Here is an 18857-nt window from a genome sequence, read left to right as displayed (position 1 = left end):
AAACAGATGCAATACACTAAGCGAAAAATAAATAGTAGAAGAGTAGAGGAGATGAAGGAAGGTGAAGAAGGAGAGGGGAAGAGAGAAGGGGAGGGGGGGGAGGGGGGGGGGAGGGGGGAGGGGAAGGGAGGAGAGGGGAGGGGAGGGGAGGGGAGGGGTAGGAGAAGAAGGTAAGAACTTTGTAAGCCTCAAAACATGGAAATCATTATCCACTGATAAACTCTTTTATTTTCTTTTCTCTTGTTTCATCATGGACTGTAACTGCTCATAACAGCCCTGATATTATTGCTCACTAGCAGGTGGGATTTAAATTTGTTATTTTAAATTTATGTCCACTGATATCCTGGTAAGATGTATCTCAAAGCAGATCAAGCAACGCCTTGCATGAGGTCTTTTCTGATTCCCCAGTTACTAGTGCCTTTCCCTCCTAAAATTACTTTTTTATATTTAGTTTGCATCTACTTTGCATATGCTTCTATATGGATATATTGTCTCCCCTGACAGAATGTAAGCTCCATGAAGGCAGGAAGTGTTTCATTTTTGTCCTTGCATCCACAGTGCCTAGCACAGTGCCTTGAATATAGAAGGCACCCAAAAGAGGCTTGTTGATGGATAGATAGATCATGACACAGAAGTGACCTGGGGTTCTTCAAACTTATGCCTGTAAGAAATAAGATCTAGCAGATCCCACCAATCTAGATAGTATTTGAGTAAAGGCCTAGATATCAGATTGTGTATCTGTCAAATAAGGACCAGAATAGTTAAATTTAGAAAAGGTCACCAGCAGATTGAATACCAAGCGATGACTTTGAGAGGTCACAGCAATTTATCAATCAATACCCAACAAGCATCTATGAAGTACTTACTCTGAGCCATGAACTATGATAAGCATTACAGGTAAAAAGCAAAAATAGTCCCTGCCCCCAAGCCAGCTTACATTTTAATGTATAAAACCAACTAATAAGGAAGATGAAGGTATTGTAATCTCCCTCCGTGGAGGGATTTCCCACACTGATTAAAATGTGGTCCTTCTGAAACACTGAAGCTTTAAATTCAATAGTGAGGCTAAGAAAAAAGGGGTCCTGAGAAACTAAATAATAGAGAGCTGAATTCACAGCTCATCAGAGTAAGAGAGCTTTCTTTCTTTGGTCCTGTACCAGCAGAAGTGACAACAATAGCAATGTTGGGCTGACTGCCCCCTGGCAGAGTTCCATGATTTCTGGCGCAGGAACCCTATGAGTGAGAAGAATGATCTTAGGGACATATCATCCTCTGACTCTAAGGTGTCAGAATCCAACTACTGGGTCAAAACATCCCCTGCCCTGGAACAGAGGATAGCTCAGTCACAGATAAGTGAAACACCTTGAGGAAACTACCCCCCAACAATTTCCCTGGCCACCATTCCTAGAGGGAGAGGAATCAGTAGAGTGCATAAATTCATTTAAGAAATTCATCAAACCATTCTGGAAAGTAATTTGGAACTAGGCACAAAGAGTCACTAAGGTATGCCATACCTTTTGACCGAGTGATGCCATTTTCTATTCAACAAAAACAAAGATATTGAACTCTGAAGAATAGAAAAAAAAAAAACAATGAAGGTCCCAAAGCATAGAAAATGAAACATGTCTCCTTCCGCATAAGAGAGAATAAGGGCACTACTCAAACAAAATATTGTCTACCTTTTCTAATACAGTCACTGTGTATCACATGTTTTTGCTTCACTCTTTCCATGTTTTCCCCCCAAGGGAGGATTTCACTGGAGAAGGGTTAGAAATAATTTAAATGCAAAGAAAAGGGTATATTAAAGTATAAAGCATATACAAATCAGAGACCGCAGGAAGAGGGAAAAGACTTGCCAGGCTCCCCTCTTCCTTCTCTAGATCTCTCCTCACCCCCACCATCAGCCTACTCACTCTGGACATTCTCCATTCTTCAGCCCTTTCCTCTGAGGGCGCTTATTTATGGCAAGTCTCTGGACCAGACTACAATTTCCTGAGGCAGCCAGGCCGTGCTTATTTTACTCTTGCTCTACTCTTCACTGTCTGTGTTCCTCCACCTCAATGACAGCAGCCTGTACCCACTTATGAGTATTTGCCCATCCCCCACTCTGCTTTTCAGCTTCCCTTTATGGGTTATCTTTCCCCACTAAAATACGAACTTTTTGTATTTGTAACACAAAGTAAGGGCCTGATAAATACTTTGATATAATACAAAAAAGTCCCCCTCTCTTTGTGGGGACAAACAACTAGAAATAATGGGATGTCCATCAGTTGAGGAATGGATGAATAAATTATAGCCTTTGAACATAATGGAATATTATTGGGCCAAAAGAAATGATAAAAGGAAAGTTTCAGAGAAACCTCGAAATACGTACATGAACTGATACAGAGCAAAATAGTCAGAACCAAGAGAACATTTTGTACAATAAAAATATCTTGTCAAGAAAAGCAACTTTGAAAAATTTAAGAATTCTTGCCATGATTCCAACGAATCAACAAAGCACGCTACTCAATTGCTGACAGAGAGGTCATGGATTCAAGATGCAGAATGAGAAATACATTTTTGACATGGAAAATATCGTGGATTTGTTTTGCTTGACTATGTTTACTCATAACAAGGATTGTTTTTTCTTTTTTTTATACATGGGGAGGGGGGAATTGGAAGAGGGAAGTTGACAAAAATTTTGCACAAAAGGAGGTTGTCGAAGCATCTTGAAGAATGCATAGAACAGAAGTTGTGTTCCTTAGTTCAGAAGGAAACACAAACAAGAAGGCTATCTTTGAAAGTGATAGGTTGAATTTATTATATATTAAAAAAAAAAAGTAGCGCAGTGAATATAGCACCAGTCCTGGAGTCAGGAAGACCTAAGTTCAAATCTGGCCTCAGATACTTAACACTTAACTAGCCGTGTGACCTTGGGCAAGTCACTTAACCCCGATTGCCCTGCCTTCCAAAAAAAAAAAGCAAGCTGTATGTAATAGAAATTTATAGTGCCACATATAGTCTTCTTTTTCTGTTCTACTTCACATATGGAAATGTTTTCTCTTTTTCTGGTGTTTGTTAAATTCAGGATAAAATCTTTTTAAAAATGAATAATAAAAGTCGTCTGGAATGTCAAAAATAACCCAAAAGTACTTCTTTACTCTGCTGGTGGTCCTCACCAGGTTCCTTCTCTTACTCTGTTCTCATATGTAATCAGACTGTGAATGATGCATTAATATTAACCTGTATTCTTAAAATACACCAACCCCATACACTCTATTTCTTTCCCTTAGCTTTCTTTTCTCCCACCACTGCTGATACAAATTTCCATACAACCAACAGAGCTGAGGAACAAACAGAGATCTCCAGGGTCAACTGCTCACCTCTACTCTTCGGCAAACATGTATTGTTACACTTTGTTCTCCTACTATACTAAGAGCCATGCTCTGACCTCTTTACCTATGAACTCTTTTGGAGATAAAGAGATGGAGAAAAACACCTAGAATTGCAGAAAGTTCAGGCATAGGTAAGAACACTAAATATATAATGATGATATAAAAATGATGAAAATAGACAATTTTGATGAAATATTGTCAGGAATGAGATGTAAATTTTCAATTCAAAACACTTATTAAATAACTATTTTGCTCAAGGCACATGCTAAGGGCTGAGGGACATACAAATAAAAATAATATTTGAATAACACTTTAGAATTTCAAAGCATTTTAAATGTGTAAGGAGTATATCTAATTGGATTTCAGGTAAAGATATTGGAAGAATTTTGTAAAAGACAGAAATATTGACATATACAGGGGGAAGAAGCAGTTTTGAATATAAAGTAAAGCATTGCATACCTTAGAAAAGGTGTAACAAAGATGCCACGGCCTGTTAACAGGGGAATATTTTACTCCACTATTGCTCTTGCCAAACCATTTGAGTAAATGCCTTTTCTAAACAGCTATCCAAATGTACTGGCTGGTTGTTAAGGGGAAGCACACTTGGAAGCCCCATTCTTAGAGGATAGCCATTGACAGGGTCAACCTTAGAACCTGAGGCAGCAGCCACCCCTCTGCCAGTACCAGTGTTAAGGGGAGAAATGGGTAGTGAGGAAGTACTGCATCATTTATGCAGATTTAGGACAAGAAAAGACCTCAAAGAGCATTTATCATTTCTTTCAGAGGAAAGAACTTTGAAAGTTTTTGCTGACCTTGGAGTCATGAGTCTAAATTCCAGCTCTGCCACTGATCATATGTGTGACTTGGGACATCACTTTGTCTCTCAGGATCCTAGTTTCTTCATCTATAAAAATGAGGGCACTGGACTAGATGCCTAAGGTTCTTTCATATATGATCCTATGATATCCTTTGATTCTTATAACCACCGTTAGGTATCAAAAGTATACATATCTCTATTCTACAAATGAGGAAATGGAGGGCTAGGGAAGTTGCTTGCCCAGCACATAGCAAGACAGGGGATTTGACTCATCTCTCATTGACACCTCACCCAGAAATGAACTTTGTGAGGATTTTCTGAGAAAGAAAGGAGGTCACCACTCTTAGGTACATTTCCCTACAAGTAGATCTCATTACCCTTTCACCTTTAAGTTCATACCCACTCTTTCCCCCAGGGTTTCCTGATTTCAAGTTCAGCTTTATATGCTCAAAGATAAATAGGTATAATCCCTGACCTCATGGACCTTACAATCCAATATGGTAGGTGGGACATGTATACAAAGAACTATGATGCAACATAATAAGAAGAACTCACATTTAGATAGCTCTTTAAGGTTTACAAAGTATGTTGTTGAGTTGTTTCAGTCATGTCCAACTCTCTGTGACCCCATTTGGGGTCCTCTTAGCAAAGATACTGGAGAGACTTCCTTCTCCAGCTCATTTTACAGATAAGGAAACTGAGGCAAACAGGGTTCAGTGATTTGCCCAGGGTCACACAGCTATTAAGTGTCTGAGGCCAGATCTGAATTCAGGTCTTCCTTACTCCAAGCCCAGTATTCTATCCACTGTACCACTCAGCTGCCCTTACAAAGCATGGTATATATGAATGATTCATGAGATGTATATAGTGCTGTACTAGGGCTGAAGTTCTAAACCTAAACATCTATAATTTTTATGAAGACACACTATAACTGTTACATTCACCCAATGAGAATTTTTATTGTCAGGTACTCTAAAGCACACATTACTAGGAAAGCATCTGATGTGGTTGGTGGTAGAATTTAGAGCTGAAAAGGGGCCTTAGAGATTCCCTAGTGCCTAGTCCAACTCCCAGATTTTACTGATGAAGAAATTGGGACCAGAAAAGTCAGATGACCTATCCAAGTTCACGTAGAGAATAAATAGAAGAGCTAAGGTTTAACTCCAGGGCCTCCTCATTCCCATGATACCGCACTCTAAACCTTCTTGAAAGATTCAAAGTCCATTCTTTTTTTTTTAATTATAAAGACTCAAGCCTGGTGACTCAGAAAAAAAAAAACACTAGAGGCATGGAAACAAACACAAACACACTTGTTATGTAAATCTGAAGAAGGCAGATAGGAAGGGAGGAGAAAAAGATCAGCTGTGTAGTAATGCTATAGGGCTAAATCGAGCATTAACAGAGAGTCAGAAATTCCAACTAGCTATCCCATCCCTCTAATTAGAGTACTAGATATCTGCTCTGGCTGCTCAGCCTGGAAATTTCTAAATAGTTGGAACTGGTTGAATTTCCCTGGAGATTATCCCCCACCTGACTCTCTTCTCCTATCATGCAGTTCTTAAAAAAAAAAAAAATACCAGTGCAGGCTCCATTTAATTTTTCTCAATTTCCTCCCACTTCAGTTTCCATGTGACGAGTCCAATGATTCCAAGTCATCTACTAGGTCCAGACCCCCTACTTCAGTGATTGCTTAACTAGAAGGTTATCTGTAGATGAGTCACCATCCTATTGACTCTTCACATTTTCTGACCCTGTTGCTGACAATGTTTTCTCTGGGAGTGCCCATGAAAGCCAAATGCCTGACTCATGGCCCTCTCCACACCAGGGAGGCACATGTATCATATGGCCACTGGTTGGCAGCTGTATCCATCCTTGGCAAAGGGAGTTGCTTTTTTAAACATGGCCTCTTAGTCTTGTAGGCTAACAACAACTAGGTTCAAAGAGAGTATGTTAGGCGTCTATCTACTGAGCGATCTTTGGCTCCAGCATAATTTTTGATTGACATCCCACTGCCTTCTAGCTATTCTGAGGGAGGTTTGGGGGAGGACATAAGAATATACTCTTCCTCTACTCTGATCCAGACAGAATAATAGGTACAGGAAAAGGTCAGTAGGGAGTAGTAACTCGATTCGGGGTGAAGCTTTCTGTTGCTGATAGGGCTGATCTCCTGAATTCACAAGTGGGGCAGCACTCCCAATGGCCTCCTCAGATCTGCCATGAAGCTGCAAAAGCAGAAAATATAGCTTTGCTTTCTCCTCTCAGGTGGTGCTAAGGGGAAGGCTATAGAGATTCTAGTAAGGAGGAAGTTGACTGGGTCCAAAGTTTGTTGGAAAAATGTAAGAGTACAAAGGACTTTAAGGCCTTTTACAAAGCATCTCTTCCTGGGAGAGGAGGAAGCTCTTCTGTGCTGCTGCCCTTTGATTTCTCACACTCTATGCAGCAGATGCTTGTGAGAGGTAGGGGGTCTGATCCTCAGCTCACCTCTCTGTTTTCCTTACTTCATTCTTTTCATCTTTCTTCTTGCTCTAGGAAGAAAGGTCTGGGAGGTTAGGTCTGGGAGGCTAGGTCTGGGAGGCCTACATGGCCTTATGAAAAGGAAGCTCCATTGGAGTCCAGAGAGTTAACCTAATTCCATCCTATTTTAAGGAGCCTGTGCGTCTGCATCTTTGGGGTTAGTCAAGTTATTCAGTCAATAAACCTTTATTAAGAACCTACTATGTGTGGGGCACTGTGATAACGAAGGAAAGCAAAAAGACAGTCCCTGTTCTCAAATAACTCAGCGCCAAGTTGGGGGGGGGGAACATACACAACAAGATATGAACAAGATAGCTGGGAGACACGCAATGAAGAGCAGCAGCATTAGCATTAAAGGGGCATCAGGAAAAGCCTCTCATAAAATATGTGTTTTTGCTGCGACTGGAAGAAAGCTGGAGAAGCCAGGAGGAGGGGATGAATGGGAGAACCCTTGAGGCATGGGGAACAGTCAGTGAAAATACCCGGAGTTGGGAGGTGACTCGTCTTGTTTGAGGAAAACCAAGAAGGACTGTGTCACTGGATCTCAGAGTCTATGGGAGTGAGTAAGGTGTCAGAAGACTGTCAACATAGGAGGGCGGCACATTGTAAAGGACTTTGAAGGCCACACAAAGGTTTTTGTATTTGATCCTAGAGGGAATGGGATCCAATAAACTAAGTTTATTAAAAGGAGCAGCCAGGTGACCATGAATCAGGAAGACCCATCTTCCTAAATTCACATTCAGCCTCAGACACTGGTTGTATGACACTAGGCAAGCCACTTAACCCTGTTTGCCTCAGTTTCCTCATCTGTTCAATAAACTGGAAAAGAAAATAGCAAATCACTCCAGCATCTTGGGCAAGAAAACCCCAAAAGGGGAGAGAAAGAGTTGACACAAATGAACAACAAAACTAAATTGGGGAATGACATAGTTAAGTCTATGCTTTACTACTATGAATGATATCCTTTAATTTATAAGTATTTTGATGGATCAATATGCTTTTGGAGATATAAGAAGTCTAGACATCTGATTTCACTGGCAAAAGGAAAGTTCCTCTACCAATGCAGATGTTTCTGTCTGAAACTTTGAACTTTAGGATAGTAAGACATTAAGTGACTTGCCCAGGATCAGATAGTTATAAGGTTCTGAGACCAGATCTGAACTCGGGCCTTTCTGACTCCAAATACAACACTTTAGCCAATAAACCACTTAGTTGCTTATATAATTTAAAAGAACCCAATAGTTGCTACCAATGTCAAGGCCCTTCTTAGAGCTATGTACATGTCACTCCATCTCTGGTGTTTGCCATATAAGTCTTTCTGTTCTTCTGGTTTCTTGGACAAAAGTTCATATTACACATCCTTTGGCAAGTCAATACATTGATTTTCTTTAAGGAAGGAAACAAGCATTTATTAAGCATTATCACAAGCATTTACCATGTACCAGGCACTGGGTTAAGCACTTTGCAAATATTATCTCGTGTAATCTTCCCAATAACCCTATGAGGAGGGTGTTATTATTATCCTCATTTTACAACTAAGAAAACTGAGGCAGATTGGGGTTTAAGTAGTTAAGCTAGAAGTTAACCTGTAGCCCTCTAAAGGTTAAACCCAGGATCACACAGCTATTTAAATGTCTAAGGCTGGATTTGATCTCAGCTCTATCCACTGTGTCACCTAGCTGCCTAGAATCACACCACAGGATCACAGATTTACAGCTAGAAAGGATCTTAGTGGTCAGTTAGTCCAACTACCTCAATTCACAGATAAAGAAACCGAAGCCCACAGAAGTTAAATGTTCCCCCCAAGATCACACAGATAGTAAGAAATGAGTTGATCCAGTTAAATGGCATGTCCTTTGAGCCTCAGTTTCATATATCTATAAAACAAGGTTAGTAATATCTATAATGCTTACTTCACAGCATTTAAGATCAGGTATGTAGGCATCATATACATGCCAGCTATACTTATACGCATGCCTTTCCTCACCTACTAAATAGTAAGCTCCCGGTGGGTAGGGACCGGATTCTACTCATTTTTTTAATACTTTGTCTAGGTGACTATAGTAGTATGTACATAATTAATAACTGGTGAGTTGAACTGAAAACTCTGGAGTTTGGAGACTCAACTCTGTAAGTTAATTATTGTGGCCAAAAATTTTTGCCTCATCACCAATGCACTTTTTTACTTATACATTGCATAAAAAGAAAAAAAGAACAATTCATGCTTTTATCACTTAATCTTGCTTTTGACACATCCCTCTGCAATTACTGAGCAATCAGTGTTGAAAGGATCAACACTGCCTCATACCTTATTCACAAGTCCCTGACTGCTAATTATCATGTGCTCTGCCCTTAGAACATGCTTTCTCTAAGTTTTGCTTCCAGGAGGCACTCATTAATCAAACTCCCCTTCATTTAACCATCGACAATTTGCTCCATGCTTGGAAAGCCCTGCACATTGACAGAAAGGTAGACTGATAATTCTTTCCTCCTCCTCTTTCCTTCCCCTGCCCTTATCACTGTAAATAAAAAAATAAGAATCCTGTCACTGCAGTTCACAGCTGGCTTCCCTGCCTCAAATGCCTGAGCGAATGCAGCTGGAAGTCACTCAAAGTCCCCAGAAATCAAGTTACAAAAAGGGAAACTTCACATACCAACGTTTCTCGCGGTGATCCTGGCGCCGTGTCTCAGCAGCCTCACAAAGATGTTATTGCTGCAGTGGTTAACCATCTGTAAGTGGAGGCTTCTCCGAGTCTGGATCTTCACCAGACATTTGACCATATTGGTTATTTCTATTTGCTTTCATTTATTTCACCTGAAATGCCAACGTGACGTTACCACTGGCCCTGCAGTTTGGCTTTGACCTTTGACGAAGCTGCCACCGTGTTTTATAAGACCAAGGCCAGTCCTCCTGAATGAATCAAATGTCAGGTTCCTCATGTGGCCAACAGAAATATCCCACTGGGGATCAGGATGAGGAGGGAGGGAGGGAGGAAGAAGGAGGCATGTTATTTTTAACCTCTTCACACTCTAACATACAATGCAACATTGTGTACTGCCCCTTACTTAGCCATCCCCGTGACTCAGCCAAAACATTTATCTGTGTCATTACTAGGTCCCCAAAGAAAGAGAACCCGACCAACCTCAACCAAAAACCCAAACCCTTTGATTTAATGATTCCACTGCTGGGAATATACCCTAAAAGTGTTATGAAATGGAGAAGGTGAAGGCGGGAGAGATATGAATTCAAAGATTTTTATAATAGCATTATATTCAATCGGATACAATTTGGAAGCACCCCTGATGTCCATCAAAAGGAAAATAGTCAAGTAAATTGTGGCAGACCCATGAAACAGATGCGTACAATGATGTTAAAACCATCAAGCTACGAGGGCTGCAAAGAAATCTGGAAAGACCTTTAAAAATTATTGAAAGCGCAGAAAAAGCAGCCACAGAAAAATGGATCACACACCAATTCTGACTCAATAAGAAGAAAATTAGTTTAAGAATGAGTGAACAAAGAAACTTGAAGGGGACTGGAAGGCAGCAACAGGAAAAGTTATGATATCCTATTCACTGAAACTAAGATATACATATATATACATATATATATAGTATCTATGAAAACTGAATTACTCATATCAATATTCAATATTCAGTTTTTAATGCCACATCCAATTTCAAGTAAAAACCATCTTCCATATATTTGCACTGTTATTTTTTTTAAGACAGGATTCAACCTTAGTATTTAAAATCCAGGTACCTGGGGAAGTATTCTATTTGTATACAGCATACACAGTGCTGACATCTACATACAAATGCAGCCTTACTAGAAGGACTCTTGCTCTGCCCTTTCGATTATGTAACTATAAAGACTCGCCAAACGTCTGGCAATAACACTACCCAAAATACCGTATTTGTTGGGAGATTTTTTTTTTGCTCCAACAATTTTTGTTCCAATTTTGCTGGTTTTCCTTTTCCCTATTTTGAGAAGAAAGTATTTGCCTGACATAATTCCAGGATATGCACGCAGATTATTTTCAATCTATAGCTATTGTTTTTTATATGTCAAGGCTTACTGATTCCTCCTTTCATCAGCAATAAAAAGTGGATCTCTTAACTACCTTGGCAAAGGACCTCAATTAGCTGATCAACAAGAATGTGTTAAGCACCAACCACACAGGCCAGGTTCTGGGGATACAAATATAAACAATGAAACAATCCCTAATTGTTGGGGCAGTTAGGTGGTGCAATGAATACAGCACAGGCCCTGGAGTCAGGAGGACCTGAATTCAAATCCATTCTCAGACACTTGACATTCACTAGCTGTGTGACCTTAAGCAAGTCACTTAACCCCAATTGCTTTGCCTTCCCCCCTCCAAAAAAAATAAATAAATAAAATGCCTACTTGCACTAAGCTTACATTCTAATGAGGAAGACAATTGTGTGTGTGTCTGTGTGTGCGTGTGTGTGTGTGTGTATTAGAGAATCTACCCCCAAACATTCACATGGACTATTTGTGCCAGACTTGCGGTACAGCATTCCAAGCTCATATTGGTCTAATCAGCCACAGACAGACATACTGTAACTTGACTCTAATATAGTGATATAATTTTGGTCTTCAAGAACAAAGGACAACAACCAACCAATATCCATCCATCCATCCATCCATCCATCCATCCATCCATCTATCTATCTATCTTTCTCTCTAATATATACAGCTATGCACACATACACATATGTATACACATGCCCATGTATATATATATATATATATATATATATATACATAACATAATTAAGTTAATAAAATATATACACAGTAGTTAAATACAAGAAATTGGTTTAAAAGGGTTTTAGGGATAGCCTCTAAATTTGAATTATCCATGTTATCTCTTATTTCAATCATTGTGGTTAACTGTTGATAATATTAAAAACATGTTTTAAAAAATAACACTTTACATGCTCTAAATTTTGGTATTAGAGGCTTTATGAATTTAGGATTCTGTTTAAATCCATTATATTCCTTAAAGGACTTTCCTAAGGAAAGTAGTTTACACTTAACATAGTATTTTACAGTAAACAAAAAATACTTTCCTCACAATTCTATGAGGTAGACAGTGAAATTATTATCTCTATTTTACAGATCAGAAAACTGAGCACTTTGCTAGTGATGGATCCAGAAAATGAACTCCAATTATGGATCTTCTGAATCCATGAAAATATCCAGGTGGCACAGTAGAGAGAATACTGTCCAGAAATTTTGAGCTCTAGAGATAAATGCCAATCAATCAATTAACAGACATTAAGAACACTAGGCATTGGGCACTGTGCACACAGGGAATACAAAAACATATTGATTATATAACCCTGTAACATCTCTGTTTCTTCATCTGAAAAATGAGAATAATCATCTTAATGATTTGCTGTGAGGATCCCATGTATTCATTTCTATATAAAAGAACTTGAATGTCTGATGTGCTATACAGGTGCTAGATAATATTGTCATCATCATCAGATTAAGTCCCCATTTAATGCAGAGCATAAAAACACACGCAGATTCCAGAAGTGTCAAACAGTTACTTTTCATCTGTGCCTTACATACCTACACAGAACCCTAGGAAATGGGTACTTACTGCAAAATTTAGTATCAAACTCTAAAGTTAGGCAGAAAACAATTAAAAGAGTAAGATAAGACCTGTCTAGCACTGATGTTGGAAAGGAAAGTCATTTTCTCCTAAAATTCTTCTATAAAACATTTTCAAATCATTATCAGAGATTCATGTACATTCTAGCTATATTCATGAATAGCTAAGAATAGGGATGGGGTCAATGCATTCTCTGAGTTTTCTTTTCCTTTTGTTTGATCACATTCTAGGAGCACATTTAAAACTCTTCAGTCATAGGCCTAGGGTTGAGATTTAAGTGTGTGGTGCACAACTACAAACTTTGGAAAATCTTTAACAAGCTAACAATTTTCCTTGGGGGCATGAAAGTGGAGGTTACACCTAAGTTCCATTTCTTTATAAAGTCTGCTTTCCTGATTTCTGACAGGTAGCAAGAGTTTTTCATTGACTTCAGGAGACCAGGGATTTCAGCAGCAAGCAATATGCTTTGCTTGGGGGCATTAGAAAGAATTTCTCAAATTATAATGAGTCCATTAGAAAGTGCAATTTGCTTGACAAATGAAGTGTCCCAGTAGCACTGTTCTTTCTTTAAGGAAAGTATCTTACATGAGATTTCAATGAATCTTGGGGCAGAGGTCACAAAGAATCAAAGGTTCAACTCAAAGTCTCTTGGTAAGAAGAGAATATCTCAACATCACAATAGCTCTATTTGGCCAGAGAAGAATGTGAGTTCCTTGAGAGCAGGTAATGTTGCAAGTAGATATTATTTCATTTTTTGTACTCATATCTTGCATAAGGCCTGGCAGACAGTGCTCCCTAAATACTTCCTGATTGACTGATTTCACAAATTTATAGCATGACTCAAGGAGAAACAGCTCCTTCTAAACCACCTACAATTCTGAAGTAATCCATATTAATCACTAGCATATCCTTTATTTGCCCACAGTATCAGTTTTAAATTAGTGTAAGAATCAGAGCAATTAGCAGATGGCAAAAGGACATCCCAAAATGAGGTAACTCAGCACTAAGTAATTTAACATCGTTTTTATATGAAATACACTAATGTTCTTGTTAGATGACTTGTCAAACAAGTTGCCAAGTGGGATTTCCTATCCCAACTCAATGTTTCTGTCTATCTAATTCTGAATGATCCTCTCTAAGAATTCCCTTCAATCTTACCTTACAAGCAGTCTCATGAAAAGAAGGAATTTCTAAGTCATTATGTCAGAAGAAACAGTATCCTCTGTACCCCTTTTGCTCCTGGGGTGAAATATTTATAGAGCTATCGAGAGAAATAACTCCTTTCTTAGTGTTTCATAGATGTTCCTTCCCATGGTGGGGAAGGAGAAGGAGGGAAAAGGAAGGGCTGACCTTTATACATCCTAGGATTTCTCATTATCATCTTCATGTAATAAAGTACAGAATGTGATATCATATGTTTTCAGAGCCAAAGTCAATGAAATAAAATATTTTATTATAATGCATTAAATTGCATAGAATAGTAGTGGTGTGGCCTCTTCTCTGAAATTGAATGTAGATTCCTGGAGCAAAGGATTCCTACCTAATAGCAGCTGTATGTTCTAAGGGAAGAAAATAAAATTATACTTCTGCCCTCCCTCAACAGGTTCAGATAGGTATTAATATATACTACCTATACCCTCAAAGTCAACTTCTATCCACCAGCACAAGGAACAACCGAAATCTATCTTGAAACCTTTAGTTCAGCATTTCAACCTAATAGCAGACTTCAATGGATCTGTCACATCACTGAAGTGTGCAAATGTCTACAACAGCACAGACTGTAACCCATGTCAGGCCTTCTCATCCTATGCAATTTTCATCCATATTTTTCAATAAATCCCCTACAGATGACCCACCCAGTATGCCTGAGGTCTTTCTCTAGGTCTTACTATAATTCATGGATATCAACAGACCATTAAGGTGGTCTATCTGCTTTCCTTCATTCTTTCCAAATGACTGTTCCACCTCTTTTTCCTAATTTCCTAATTAAACATTACCTTAATACCTTTCCATCTCCAACCAGGCAAATCTCTAGCATAAGCAACATTCTTTCATGGAATCATGAGATCATAAATCTAGGGTTAGAAAGGACTGCATGGACCATCTAACTCCAACCCGTCAGTTTACAGATAAGGTCCATGGAAATGAAGTAACTCGCCCAAGTTTACCCAAATAGCAATCGTCAGAGGCAAGATTAGAGCCAAGATCCTCTGATTCCCAAACCACTGCCCTTTCTTCCATATCATGCTGACCTCCTGTTTAAATAAACGTTTTAATCAAGGACTAGACCACAGCAATGCAACTTCCGGAGTTTTAGGAAACAGGAAGTGAACTATAAGCATAATCAGTGGTGCATAATGTGTTATCCTCAAGTTTATTTCATGGTGCCTAGACCATAACCGTCAAACAAAGGGAAAATAATCCCCCCCTCAAAGGTTTAAAAAGTTTCCAGACCAAACTTTACAGCAAAATAAAAAGAAGCAGATCTGTAATAAAAAGACCTGGGTTGAAATCACAGTTCACTCATTTATTCCCCAGTTGTCCCTGGGCAGGACATTTTACTTTTCTCAGTCTTAGTTTCCTAAGCTAAATAAAAAATTAGTCAATTATTCTCCATATCTTTAAGTCTTCTCTCATCTCCAAATTCTGTCATCTGATGGAGTAAACAGGTGATATCATATAAAAAGGACTGGATTTAGAATCAGTAGACCAGGCATCAAATCTTAGGTTTGTTCCTCCCTAGGCTTATGACTTTGGGCAAGTCACCAAATTTCTTTGGGTCTCAGTTTGCTCATCTGTCAAGTGAAAGGGTTGTACTAGATGACTTCTAAGGCCTTTCCAGATCTAAGTCAATATTCTATGACATCATGAACACTCTGAAAAGATTAATTTTTTAAAAGATTCTAAAGTAGCATGAGATGATATAAAAGATGAGAATCTTTGCTTCTATTAGAAAATATTCTATTCAGCAGAGCACAACAACCAGAAAACAATGTCTCTGGAGGTTGAGGGCTGTTTGGCAATCTAAGAGCCTTAAGGACCTCTCCACAATTACATCCTCCTATTTGATCTGTTCTCCATCTTACTGATTCACAGGAAACAATGCATATCACTAAACGGTCTGCTTTAAACAAAGGTAAGTCCCAGAAATATGTTTGTTTTTCAAGAACAGTATCTTTCCTAAGTCACTCCCTCATTTTTTCTACAAGGGCATTCAGTTAAAATTTTGTATGACAGAATTCATAGATTATTGTCGCACAAAAGAAAAAAGTTAAAGGAAAGAAAGAGTGAAAAATCGCAGACAGCCAATAACAAAATGGCGCCATCACTTTGAAGAAAATATTATTCACTCCTTCACTTAGGAAGCATCATTCTTTATGTACCTCCTATGTGTAAGCACCGGGAAGTATTCAAAACTCATTAAGACAAATCCGTACCTTGTAGAATAGCCATTATAAATAGACATTATAAATAGAATAGAGAGGGTTCACTGATTTTCCAAAAGACTTTAAACTTGTTAGAAACTGTGAAGAGAACACCATGTGCTATCTCTAGTTTCTTTGTTTGGGGTTTTTTGGGTTTTTGTTTTTTTTGTTTTTGTTTTTTGCCAGCTGTCTCCTTTTGGAGAGCTGGTTGTGGAGCCAGGAAAGCCCAAGTTCAAATCTCACCTCTGTCATTCACTGGCTGTGTAACCTATGGCAAGTTGCTTCATTTGTCTGAAGATCGGTTTCCTCCTGTGTAAAATGGGGCCAATAAGATCTGTCTCTATTACTCACCTCACAAGGCTATTGTGATGACTATCTTAGTTCATGTATGTAGATCACCTTGCAAACTTTGAAGCACTATATAAATGTCAGTTAGTATTATTATTATTATTATGAAAACTGACAGATAGAAGGTAGATTATTTGCTTGGAATTTAAATATTATTCAATTAAAAACATTTAAACTCTTGATTTTCTATCTTTCTGAAAATAATTCAACTAAAGACTTAAGAAGAAACAATGATAAATCTCAATTCTGGAGGTCTAACAATGAAGAATACCACCCACCTCAGGTCAGAGAAATAATAGACTAAATATGCCGAATGAGACACACATTTTTGGCCCAAGCCAAGGTGGAGGGGAAAAGCAGAGGGGGTATTTGTTTTGCTTAAATATGGATATTTGTTACAAGGGTGTTGCTTTTCTTTTTTTCTGGGGATGGGAGAGGTGGAAGGGAAAGAAAATTAATATTCATTAGTTGAAAAATTAATTCCATTCAATAAACATCAAGTACCCACTCTGAATAGGTTACTGTGCTGGGTGCTGGGAATAGAAGGATAAAAAACGACACAATACCTGCTGTCAACCCAAAGAACTTAAAAATGTCAGCTAGAACAAGTATAGTTTTCTCTCATTTTGCATGAACAGGCTCTCTGGAAATTTTAAATTTTAATTTTAAATTGTGACTACTTGTCTCTACACTGGTCAGCTGAGCCCAATATTCTCTTATATGCCAATACTTAGAAAAATATAGTTATTCTGTAAGAAGCAGCATTGTGTGACGTCACACAAGAGCTTACTCTAAAAAAAAATAAATGGGTGACAAGCTGTCCTTGACAGTACCAATTAAAACAGCCTCCTTTGTTTTGCATGCCTGCATGCTCAACTATAAACCTCTTCCTTTTGTCTCTCTATGGGGTGCATTTGTTTTCTCATCAATTCTGTTTTATTATTTTGCTGCCTGAGGGCGGAGCAGATGAGACATTTTTCCTTTAGCAAAGAGAAACCAAATTGAATTGCAAAAGCAGATGGAACTCCTAATCCTTTCCCCATATTTTCCACAAGCTTTGTAAACAGTAATAACTAGGAAAGGTGAGCAGCTGTCTGAACCAATGGGAATGAGAGTCAGCCCCTTTGGCCAGTCATTCACTTAAAGTTTCTTCTCTGTGATGGTGAACAGAGCAGGTACTCCCAATTTGCTAATCTCCAGAGGTGATCCAAGACCTACCAAAAAGTTGTTCCATACCTAAATCTTAAGAGCTCACCCTTTTGACAAAGGCCCTGGTTCCAGAGACAAATTATAGCAAACATCCCTTTGTATAAAGAAATGACATATAGGTAGGGGATTACAGGTATGAAATACTGCATATATTATCAGATTCCACTGATATCAGGGTTTTTTTTTCTTTTTTAAAAATTCTTTGTTACAAGGGTTGACTTACTGATTGGGGTCAGAGAAAAGAGATATTAAAAAATAATCAGGTTAAAAATAAAAAGTGCACATTAAAAAAAATGCTACACCAGTAAGAACCCTTCATTTAGAATCAGATCAAATACTTACAGAATGGTCCTTTATTTGATTCCATATGAATTCAGGCATACCCACAAAAGCCAACCCCTTTGACTAGCAAAATATTCATGATAGGTGATTGTAGAGAACTGGAAGGATGGTGGTAGACATCAACCAATCAATGAAAGAAACATTTATGCAGTGCCTACAATGGGCCACACGTTGGAACTCAGGTCCCCCTGACTCCAGGGCCAGGGCTCTACCTACTACACCACCCAGCTTCCCAATGTGCTCAGGACTGGGGATACAAAAAGAAGATAAAGCACAAAGTATTCTAACCTTGCTCTCACGGAGCCGACAATCTGTGTCAGTCAGGTAAGTCTGAAGAATCTAGCAGCAAAGATGGTGAGTTTTGCTTTTGAGTCTAAGATATCTGTGGTGCATCCAATTTGAAAAGTCCAAGAGCATTTGTTGGTAATGTGTTTTTGATATTGTTTGCCCTTTGTTCTTGAAGAGCACCATAACATCAGGAAGGTGATGCCATGGCAAGAGAATTGGATTTAAGTTAGGGAGGGCTGTGCAAAGTCACCAGCCTCACTTTCTCCTCCAGAGCCATCTGGGTCCAGTGGCAAGATATAGATCAGGACAACTGGCGATGGTCTCCTGTCGATAATGGAGTGACACTCAGAAAGAGCCGTTTCCTCAACTGTAAAATGGGTATCATAATAGCAGCTACTTCCCAGGGCTGTTGTGAGGATCAAATGAGATATCTGTAAAAAGTTTAGCATAGTGCCTGGCTTATAGTAGGTGATATATACATACTAGTGATTATTATTGTCAATACTATTATTACTGGATATATATTGTAGCATCTGCATGAGATGCTAATTAAGCCCAAGGGAGCCGATGTGCTCACCAAGTGAGGAAGTGTAGAGAAAGAGCACCCAGGCTAAACTCTTGAGGTCTATGGACAGTTAGAAGGTGGATGGAGGTCCTATAAAAGACTGAGGAACAGTGAGACAGACAGGAGAATAGTAAGAAGACAGTAATGTTACAAAAAGCAAGGGAATCTAGTGAGGACACAGTCAAATGGTGCAGAGAGGTCCAGAAGGATTAAAAAAAAATGTTATTTTGGACATAGCAAGTCAGGTTCAACAATAAAGCCAGAACCTAGACTGCAAAGGATAGAAATAGCAGGGGCGCTAGGTGGCTGAGTTGGCTGGATGGT

The 18857-nt window shown here is 38.8% G+C and overlaps 1 protein-coding gene across 2 annotated transcripts in view; it reads right to left on the bottom strand.

Annotated features, from left to right (window-relative positions):
- FRMD3 (FERM domain containing 3) overlaps positions 1 to 18857 on the bottom strand; it is a 348473-nt gene that overhangs the window by 10318 nt on the left and 319298 nt on the right. Inside the window, exon 1 of one of the 2 annotated variants that reach the window (XM_069105393.1) lies at positions 9363 to 9665. The exons of the other annotated variant lie outside the window; for it this stretch is intronic. Within the exon in view, the coding sequence (XP_068961494.1) occupies positions 9363 to 9489 (127 nt within the window). The 5' untranslated portion in view covers positions 9490 to 9665. Of the gene's footprint in view, positions 1 to 9362; positions 9666 to 18857 lie in introns of those variants that run through there. 2 annotated transcript variants of the gene reach the window in all.

This window comes from Petaurus breviceps, unplaced genomic scaffold (assembly GCF_028583685.1).
Source record: "Petaurus breviceps papuanus isolate PSGF00001 unplaced genomic scaffold, PetGlider_PUasm1.0 138, whole genome shotgun sequence".
In the NCBI taxonomy this organism is placed as follows: Eukaryota; Metazoa; Chordata; class Mammalia; order Diprotodontia; family Petauridae; genus Petaurus; species Petaurus breviceps.
The sequence above is the reverse complement of the archived record's forward strand: the minus strand, read 5'-3'. Positions and strand labels throughout refer to the sequence as shown.